Here is a 10,643-nt window from a genome sequence, read left to right as displayed (position 1 = left end):
TACACACTTTTGTTCCATAATTTGGTGCTCTTTACTACTGGGAAATATTTCTCACGTGAGAACCACAAGAGGTACCTCCTTTCTTCCACTATTTTAAGAAGAAAGGTGTTTTGTATTCTGATTGCACTGTTTATGCCCACAAGGGATAAAAAAGAATAACACAGACTATTTCTCACTGCCAGGGTCACCACGATGGTCTGGAATACCAGTGATACTACAGAGCCCATATTTATTCTGAAGGGTTTTCCTGGACTGGAGTATGCTTATTCTTGGCTCTCGATTCCATTCTGCCTTGTATTCTTGGTAGCATTTATTGGTAATGTTACCATTCTCTCTGTCATTTGGATTGAGTCCTCACTCCACCAGCCCATGTATTATTTTCTTTCCATCTTGGCACTAAATGACCTAGGTATGTCCCTGTCTACACTTCCTACTATGCTTTCTGTGTTATGGTTTAATGCTCGGGAGATTCAGGCAAGTGCTTGCTATGCTCAGCTCTTCTTCATCCACACATTCACATTCCTGGAATCCTCAGTGCTGCTGGCCATGGCCTTTGACCGTTTTGTTGCTATCTGCTGTCCACTGCACTACACCACTATCCTCACCAACAGTGTAATAGGCAAGATTGGTTTGGCCTGCCTGTTAAGAAGCATGGGAGTTGTACTGCCCACACCTTTGCTACTGAGACGCTATCACTACTGCCATGTCAATGACCTCTCCCATCCCTTCTGTTTGCACCAGGATATTCTGAAATTATCCTGTTCAGATGCCAGAGTCAATAGCCTTTATGGACTGTGTGTAGTTATTGCCACGCTGGGTGTGGATTCAGTCTTCATACTTCTTTCTTACGTCCTGATTCTGAATGCTGTGCTGAGCATTGCATCTCGTGAAGAACGGCAAAAAGCACTCAATACATGTGTATCCCACATCTGCGTGGTGCTCATCTTCTTTGTGCCAGTTATTGGGGTGTCAATGGCCCATCGCTTTGGGAAGCATCTGTCTCCCATTGTCCACATCTTCATGGCTGACATCTACCTGCTTCTGCCTCCAGTGCTTAACCCTATTGTCTACAGTGTCAGGACAAAACAGATCCGTCTAGGAATTCTTCACAAGTTTGGGCTAGGAAGGAGGTTTTAAAGTAACCTCTGTTCTCCGGTGTTCCTACTGGAAAATCTTGAGACAGCTGAGCAGATGAGAAGTAAAATATTTGCAGCTTAATTATCTGATTAAATTCCTAAATTTTTAATTTCCTGGATACGTGATCTCAGTTAATTATTAACCCTATGAGATTCAGGTTTTCATAGCCAGTTTGTGATAAGTATGGCCTTTTTTATCCCCAAGATAATTATAAGTCTTATAATGCATGTAAGAGAGATTGTTTTTGAAAATTTTAAAATTTTTAATAGTATTAAATTAGTTATTAACGATAATAATAGCAATAAATTTCTTATGAAATGTAACTATGTTTATATAGTTTCTCTTGTTTAAGATCTAAACCCAGAAATTAATCTTTTTCTTTTTTTTCTAATATGTTTGCCCATATTTTGTTTCTCATGCTAAACTGTTATAACTTTTATAAAAAGATTTCTGACTTCTTGGGGCAAGTTTGGAACTTGAGTTCCTGGCAGGATTTGAACTATTACTGTTGGCTATAGACTAAATCCTCACTTCATCACTGGGCAGTGATGTCCTTTCTCCCATTGCCACTGTAGATCTATCTGCTCTTTCAACTTACCAACAAATAGTGAAGCAGAAATACAGGAGTTGCTCAAGAAAGCCTGACAATGCAAGTCTAAACATATGGGAAAATGTGTAGATTCTCTGCTCAGTACTATGGCACAGGATTTCATGTCTTCATCCGTGAGTGGGTTGGGAGTTGAGAGCAATAACCACCCTCATCTTTTACTAATATTTTCTCCTCTTTTTCTATGTGTGAGACTTTAATTATGGTCTTTTTCTCTGTTTCTTTATTGTAAATAATCCATTAACTTTTTATTCTTCATTAAGATGACTTACATGTGTGCTTTTATTGGCGATATTTTATTATTTCATACATGCTCATTTTCTTCTCAGCTATATTGCAAACTTTTTGAGTATGGGGTCATGATCGCTACACTAACACATCACTATGAGACTGGTCCCCCCAGCTATCATGAGTACTCAAAAATGCTGTAAGTGTTAATCCTATTGCCTATTTACTCATCAAATGAAACAGAAAATTAAATACTGAGAAACATGAAATACCTACTGTAGCAATTACTGCTTTCAATATTGTGGAAATATACAAATGGAATGCATGGTCTTAATGTTAAGAAATAATTTTTAATAGTGGAAATACATATGTATAAAGATTAGTAAAATTAATGGATGTTATCATTAAAATAGGTAAATAGTATAATATGGTTATTAAAGAGTGGTTAATTTTACTTGAAGATTTAAAAATCAGGAATTGGATTAGTCGACACTTTAGTTGTGCCTTTTAAGTCAAATTTATTTTTGCCAGATGAACAAAGTGTGAAAAAAATCGATATGCTGAAACTGGCTTGTATTGGCTCATATCTCATTGCAGTTCCATGTTCTGTAATTTCACACTGGTAGTTTGAAATTGGTCATGATGGGAGTATTTATACAACAAAAAATTAGTAAACACTAAATTCCAGGGCTTTAACAAATTTCTTTAACAACTGATTGTTAACTATGTACCAGCATACCACTGGGCAAAGTATTCCAGGGAAAGGAGTTAGCATGAAAAAAAAAAAAAAAACAGTGTAGAAAGAACATGTGTCAGTAATATTCTTCAATCTCCAGGAGAAACATAAGACTTGCCCAAATTATCTCACATTACCTCAAAAGAGAAGTACTCTGAAATGGGTTGTGACAGACATGGGCATGCAGTGTACATATCACACTTCAGTAAAGAACTTGTGGTCTCAGCTGCTGTGATATCATTATCTGCTTATGGGATACAAGTTATACTTGCCTCATAAAAGTCATTAAAAATTATTCTTCTTTTTATATTCTCTAGAAATACATATGTAGGATTTCTGTTATTCCTTAAATGTTTTAAATGATTCATTAAAGATGCTATCTGGGCCTGGGGTTTTCGCTCTACAAAACTTTAAAATAAGGTTTTCAAGAAACACATAACTTCTTGCTAATCAGCAGAACATTAATTTTAGATGAAAGTTTCTGGATTATTTTCTCTCAAATATTGGTTCTGTGTTATTCTCTTCTCTAATTCATCTCTACCACATGTGAGAAGTTTTGACTATGTCTCACATGCAAATATTCTTCATTCTATTTGGCCGTTCATTTTTGTTTGTCATCTTTTTTTTTTTTAGGTGCACTATTTTAGATAGTACCACAAGTTTATTTTAGTGAAGGCTTGATCTTGTCCAGATAAAATGCTTTGAGGAAAGAAGTTATGATTTCTATTTCCAACTGCATGGAACCTTGTGTCTATTTTGTGTCCCAATAAACAAGCTGATTCAGAAAAGAAAATACACTCCAACAACTAATAAGATTAGTTAAGAAATGCTCGGTATTTGGATATAGAATTTAAATACTTTTCCACTGGTCTAATAACAAGTTTTTATTATCTTGCACACCTTAAGCCATACCATTATCCATTGCCAGTTTTCACACACCCACCATGTAAACTCTTTGAATCAGACTCAATGATGAATTTGTGTTTCTGTAAAGATACATGTTAAGAAAATGAGAGCTTTCCAAATTATTACTCCTCTCCCCCCAAGCACTGATATTATTGTAATTCTGCTTATGATATGAATTAATAACAAGATAATTTTAAGTCTGGATATTAAAATATTAAATAAAGATATTAACACTTCCACTTAAGCACATTTAAATAGTTTTCTTTGGTAAAGAAAACTCACTCTGAAATGAGGCATTGCCCTATTTGCTCCCCTATATTCTCAGTCAATAAAGTTTATAAAATTTTATTTAAAACGAAAATGAATATGACTATTGAATTATATGGTGGAAATTTGTGAAAAATAATGAGATTGAATGAGGCTTAGGAGAATGATGTTATCTTAGAAAATGGAGACTATGGAATAGTGGTTAATCTTCAAGAGTAAAGCATGACTATAGCAACTAATGATTTAAACTAAATCTTATTGAATTAAATGGAGATAAAAAGAAGATGTAGAATATCATTAGACAAATTTCAATTGTTTTTTGGTTCATATTTTCTCTGGGTTATTTTATCTTTTCAGAAAAATATTCTTATTAACATTTCTTGACTAATAAGATACCAAGAGAGCAAAATCTCCAAAACCAAACTTATTTGAAGCAGTGTATACTTTATAATGTCAACATGTTAAATTAATATGTGAAATGAAACTTTTTATACTGGTTGCATACTTCCCAAAGAAACAGAGTTTACGTTATGAAAATAAATATACATACAATCCAATCATGGTTAAAGGCCTGTCTGATACTCATGATATCAGATCCAGAGAAATTAGCCTTATGATTTAATTATTTAATGGTTATGAAATTTGATGTACTCATCGAAAATACTTGACAGACTTTTGAAAGCAGTTTCAGCTAAGGGCATAAAAATACAAGGTCACAGAATTGGTAGACTAGAAGAATATAAGGAATAATTAATTTAATAACAAATCAGTATCAGAGGAAAAGGGAATCAATTTTTGCTTATCTGTTATTGAGTGCTTAATATGTTCTAAATGCTATACATTTATTAACTCACTGAACACTTAAAAAATACAGGAGACTTCACTAGCTATTAGGGAAATGCAAATCAAAACCACAGACCTATCACCTCACACTTGTAAGAATGGCTATCATCAACAGGACAAGTAATAAGTGTTGGAGAGGTTGTGGGTAAAAAGTAATCTTCATACACTGCTAGTGGGAATGTAAATTGGTATAGCCACTATGGAAGACAGTATTGAGTTTTCTCAAAAATTTAATAATAAAATTACCATATGACATAGCAATCCCTCTTCTGGGCATCTATTCTAAAATTTGAAAACATTTATCCATAAAGATATATGCACCTCGATGTTCATAGCAGCATTATTCATGGTGGCCCAAACAACGAAACAACAGAAGTGTCCTTTGATAGATGATTGGATGAAGAAGTAGTACATATATACAGTGAAATATTATTCAGCCATAAGGACGGGAGAAATACTGTCATTTGCGATGACATGGATAGATCCTGAGATGATCATGCTAAGAGAAATAAATCAGACAGAAAAATTGAACACCATATGATCTCACTCATATGTGAGATATAAAAACTGAAAACAACAAACAAACAAGACGAGCAAAGAGAAACTCATAGACACAGACGACAGTTTAGTGGTTACCAGAGGGGAAGGGGAGGAGGCAGATATGGGTGAAGGGGGTCAGATATATGGTGACAGAAGATTTACTTTGGATGGTGAACACACAATGCAACATACAGATGATATATTATTGAATTGTATACTTGAACCTATATAATTTAATTAACCAATGTCACCCCAATGAATTTATTTAAAAAGAGAAGAAAAAATTAACATACTATTAAAAAAGACAGGAGATATAAAATTATTATGAACTCACTATATACATAAGGAAACAGGAAAAAGGCTAAGTGACAATGTTTCCTAGATTACATAGTCAATAAGTGTCAGACCTAGGATTCAAAGATAAGGACTCTGGGATCTACAGTCCATGAGCTTTACTGTCATGACTCTAGAGTCTATGCTCTTTGCATTCATATTACCCTGAGACTTAACTCAGAATTTTGAGTTTTAGTTTAGTTTTCTTCTCTTATCCCCACCCCTTAAACCCTTAAATCCTTAAAACAGGATTTCTCTACCTTGGTACTATTGATATTTGATGGACAATTCTTTATTATAAAGTCTGTCCTGTTCATTGTAAGATATTTAGAAGCATCTCTAGCATCTGCAAACTAGATGCTGTTAACATTTCCCCAACGGTGACAACTAAAAATACCTCCAGACATTGTCAAATAATCTGTTAGGAAACATTTCTTCTTAATGAGAATTACTGCCTTAAATTGAAGATTCTCTTAACTTCCACTTCCTAAATGAGGTTCTGTTGAACACAAATTTCAGGTGTTGATAAATATTGTCTGGATAAACTATGTCTGGAAAATTCTGGGTTATGTATATTAATAGGTTTTCTCAATACTGAATTTCTCTAAAACATGAGCATGCGATATAGATGTTCGCTCACAATAGTAATACAAAGTGTGGTTTGTACCAAACATAATTGGCCTAGGCTTACTTTGTTTGTTTAGTCATTAATTCTATTTGAATAGTGGCCTATTGTAAATTTTAGGAAAATCTGATATAGGCAATGTAAAGAGTTAACATTTTTGAGCAGCTAGTAACTGCTGTCTCTGGTTATTCAGAGCATGGATTTTTTTCTTGTACATTATTCTGACTGACTAAGCTCATTAGTATTTTTTTCCATCATATAATCCTAGGAACACTTCTCCATCACTGCCAAATCTAAACTCCCAGGTTGAGAATTTGGCATGATCATCTTCTTTCCCTGAGAAAGAGAAAAAGTTCCACTGGCAGTGGCATCATATTCTCCCCTGGAGATGGCATTAAGAAAAAAAAAAAATGGTCTTGAGGGAATAAACTAATCAAGAGAAGGCATTGGGTTTATAATAGTTAAAACACAGAAGAACAGTGCCAATAAAGCACCTTGCAAGATAGTGTCGAGGATGCTGAATGCAAAAATATCCTATCTTGGCTCCAGTTGCTGAAGAAGACATAGATACTGCCTCGCTCAGGAAATCTATGCCTTCTTGAAGAACTATCTGTCTTAGGATCCATTGTTGTTGTTGTTGTTATTATTATTATTATTATCATCATCATCATCATCTTATGCCCATTCTCAGTGGTTCTCTCAATCTACAAGAGATTCCTAGTCCTGGCTAACCAACCGGTAGCAGTGTGAATGGCTGTCTATACCTGAGGGATCAGATATACCTGAAGAAAGGCTTCTGAAGGGAGAAGAAAGGATAAGAAATTAGTACCTATTTGAAGAATCCAGGAAGCAGAAGAGAAAGTCAAAAAGTGGGACTGACCATCGCTCATGTGACATTACTATTATGAGGTAGGTCAGAGGTAGAGCTTACCATCCCCCAAAGAAACCAGACTATCATCTTCAAAGGCTGCTCAAAAGAGCTTTGGGATGGAATGCCATTAGAAATTCACTTCCAAGTATAGATACTACATATTATGGGAATTTATACACTGAAATCTCTGCTCTTTTAAAACACTGCTGATATTAATTAAAAATTATAATGTTAAAACAATGATGATGATGATGATGATGATGATGATAGTCATGACGGTATTTACGATGAGCTAAATACCTCCTCTATTTCACTCTCACACATATCATACATGCTTGACAATATTTTGAGTCAAAAAATAACTAGGGAAAATAATTCTCAAGAGAATTCCTGAGAGGTAACATCTCTACAAGTGATAAGTTGAGCACTCCATGTCACACTTGCATTTGGATCACTGTTGTATATGGCTGTTATGCTTAAGATTGCGGTTACTTAAGATTGTGCTTTACTTAAGCCTAAAATATCTCTTAGGTCTCAGACCTGTGGTAAGCACACTTTTCCTTGAATCTCTTAAATATTACAGAAGGTAATACAGTTCCCAGTCTTCTATGTTCAATGAAGTTTAGTAATCTGTCCAACATCTGACTCTAGAGAAATAGCCACTGAAAGCAGGGTACTTGTGTCTATATCCTATAGATCCATTTAGGGAAGATGAATTATGAATACCTTAAGTCAGAGACTTTGCTATGAAGAAGTAGGTGAGAGTGATCTAAGAGGGAAGACTTGGCATACCTGGGCAGGATGGAGTCTGTGAAAATATTGAAAGATATGAGGGAGGAAGGAAGAAGGAAGAAGAAAACAATTGTGTGCAAGTGCCAAAGTGATGACAGTTATTGTTTAATGATGTTAAAAGCAATGAGAAGTTTGTGATTAAAAATCTGAGAAAGTGAGGGAGGTGTCTAAAGACCAGTATTGCCTAATATGCTATTAGTAGTATAGTATATAAGTCATAAGATGAGAATACATAAAGCAATTCCTCTCTTTATTGTATATGCTCCTAAAATGGGAGGAAAATGACACCAGAGTGAAAAAGTTCCTGTGACCCCTGTAGGAGGTTATGGAAAAAGTTATTTTGAGTCTGTCAGGGAAACTATAAAATGTAATTGTATGAGTAGAACATGATAGGTTGGGGATCATATGAATTCTGAAAAATCTTGGACATGAAATATACTAAGTGAAAAAATTTATTGGTGCCCCAAGTAACTGTATTTGAGTGGCCATTATTTTGCTAAGTAATTAATGTTTCTAGAGTTCCTACCATAATGCCTCATCTTCTCCAGTCTGCAGTAAACTCTGCATCTTATGTTCCCTACAGTGCATTCCACCTACTGGTGCCTGAACACTAACTCTCTTACATTCTTTTTGTCACATGCCATGTGTTATTTTTTATTGTTGTTTTCATGTTTTTTTTTTTCTTAAGATTTTTTCTCTCTCTTTTCTTGCTTTATTAGGCATCCTTCCAATTTCTCTGTGTAGGAGTAATTTCTCTTTTGACAACACTCTAAGGAACCCAATATACCACTACCTCTTAGACATACACGTCTCAAATTTATCCTAACCAAACTGAAGTAATCTTATCCTTTAGTTTCACCAACTTTTCATGCAGGTCCTCTTGAATTTTTATTTGCTTTTTTGTTTCAATTAATGACACCAAAATGTACTAAATAACTAAACTTGTCCGTTTTTTTCACATTCTTAGCATACAATGGTTGACCAATATTTTATTTTTTCTCTCTTTAAATTTTATATCCATTTATCCTTTATCATCCCTACTGTTACATTTCATTTTCATCCACTTTTTTTTTTTTTATTACTGCAGTGGCCTCCTAAAGGATTTCCCTGCCTTCTCTTTCATCAACATTTAGACCATTTTTTAATTGGTTCTGGTTTGACATTGATATAATATAAATCTGGTCAAAAAGTTTATTTAAAAAAAAAAGACATCTTTTATCCTCTAAGATTAAAACCAAATTTATATTTATGTACAATTCCCTTCAGAAATTCTAGCTCATTTCAGCTTTACCTTCAATAACCATCTGAAAAGCCACCATACCTATAGCTTTGCTCAATGATATTTACTTACACTGTAATACTAATATCTTTCTGCATTTATATGGGTGTCAATTAGCACAGAATGTTCTAATTGGTCCCATCTAACTCATATTTTATCATTTGAAAACCTAATTCAAGAATCGCCTTCAATAAATCTTCCTTGATATCCCTGAGTCAGATTAGTTTCCTCTTTCTGTTTTATAGAACTTTGTATTAAACTAGTATTTTGCTTGAATTTTAGCTCTCTCTATCCAGTAGGCTGTAAGTACTTGAAAACATTTTTAATATATTTCTCTATATTTTAGCACTACCAGATTTCTTTTTATAAAATATATTCTCAATAAATATGTTATTGGTAAAATAATTAATTACATATAATGAGCAGAGGAGTGATTAAAAACAATAAACTCAGAGTAGCATGCATCAGAGCAAAATATTGACTTTCACCCTAATTGTTCTATGTTCTTGTCTCCTCACCCAGCCTGAAGGTGCCTCCATCAGTACAATGTCCGTCTTCAATAGCTCTGTTATATACCCTCGCTTCCTTCTGACAGGCTTCTCAGGCCTTGAAAGTAGATATGGCTTGATTTCCCTCCCCATTTTCTTTGTTTATGCCACCTCAGTTGCAGGAAACATTACTATTCTATTTATCATCAGAACTGAGTCCTCCCTCCACCAACCAATGTACTACTTTTTGTCAATGTTGGCACTTACTGACCTGGGCCTATCCACTACAACCTTACCTACCATGTTCAGCGTCTTCTGGTTCCATGCCCGAGAGGTCTCCTTCAATGCTTGTCTGGTTCAGATGTACTTCATTCATGTTTTCTCAATTATTGAGTCAGCTGTGCTGTTGGCCATGGCCTTTGACCGCTTTGTAGCAATCCGAGAGCCCCTGCGCTACGCAGCCATTCTAACCAATGGCGTAGTCATTGGAATTGGGTTGGCAATTGCTGCAAGAGCCTTGGCTCTGGTCTTTCCAGCTTCCTTTCTCCTAAAGAGGCTTCAATATCATCCTGTCAATATTCTCTCCTACCCCTTCTGCCTGCACCAGGATCTCATAAAGACAACTGTATCCAGCCGTCGTGTCAGCAGCATCTATGGCCTCATGGTGGTCATCTGCTCCATGGGACTTGATTCAGTGCTCCTCCTTCTCTCCTATGTCCTCATCCTTGGCACAGTGTTGAGTATAGCCTCCAAAACAGAGAGGATGAAAGCCCTCAATACCTGCATCTCCCACATTTGTGCTGTACTCACCTTCTATACACCAATGATTGGGCTATCTATGATCCGTCGATATGGGCAGAATGCTTCCCCAATTATCCATGTGCTCATGGCCAATGTCTACTTGCTGGTTCCACCTCTCATGAACCCCATCGTCTACAGTGTCAAGACCAAGCAGATTCGTGACAGAATCCTCAAGAAATTCAAGCAATAG

General features: G+C 35.3%; 2 protein-coding genes across 2 annotated transcripts; both read left to right on the top strand.

Annotated features, from left to right (window-relative positions):
• The first annotated feature begins 192 nt into the window (after positions 1-192).
• On the top strand, positions 193-1,137 carry LOC105306197 (olfactory receptor 51L1). Its single transcript, XM_011381108.1, has one exon. The coding sequence runs from the start codon at positions 193-195 to the stop codon at positions 1,135-1,137; it is 945 nt and encodes a 314-aa protein (XP_011379410.1).
• Positions 1,138-9,710: 8,573 nt separating this feature from the next.
• On the top strand, positions 9,711-10,643 carry LOC105306196 (olfactory receptor 51G2-like). Its single transcript, XM_011381107.1, has one exon. It carries the CDS (start codon positions 9,711-9,713, stop codon positions 10,641-10,643), a length of 933 nt encoding a protein of 310 aa, XP_011379409.1.

The sequence above is a fragment of the Pteropus vampyrus genome, unplaced genomic scaffold (genome assembly GCF_000151845.1).
Source record: "Pteropus vampyrus isolate Shadow unplaced genomic scaffold, Pvam_2.0 Scaffold431, whole genome shotgun sequence".
Lineage (NCBI taxonomy): Eukaryota > Metazoa > Chordata > Mammalia > Chiroptera > Pteropodidae > Pteropus > Pteropus vampyrus.
This window is presented reverse-complemented; position numbering and strand designations above follow the sequence as displayed.

Excerpts from the sequence above, each read along its gene's own strand:
- LOC105306197 (XM_011381108.1), top strand. The coding sequence starts at position 193 with ATGGTCTGGAATACCAGTGATACTACAGAGCCCATATTTATTCTGAAG.
- LOC105306196 (XM_011381107.1), top strand. The coding sequence starts at position 9,711 with ATGTCCGTCTTCAATAGCTCTGTTATATACCCTCGCTTCCTTCTGACA.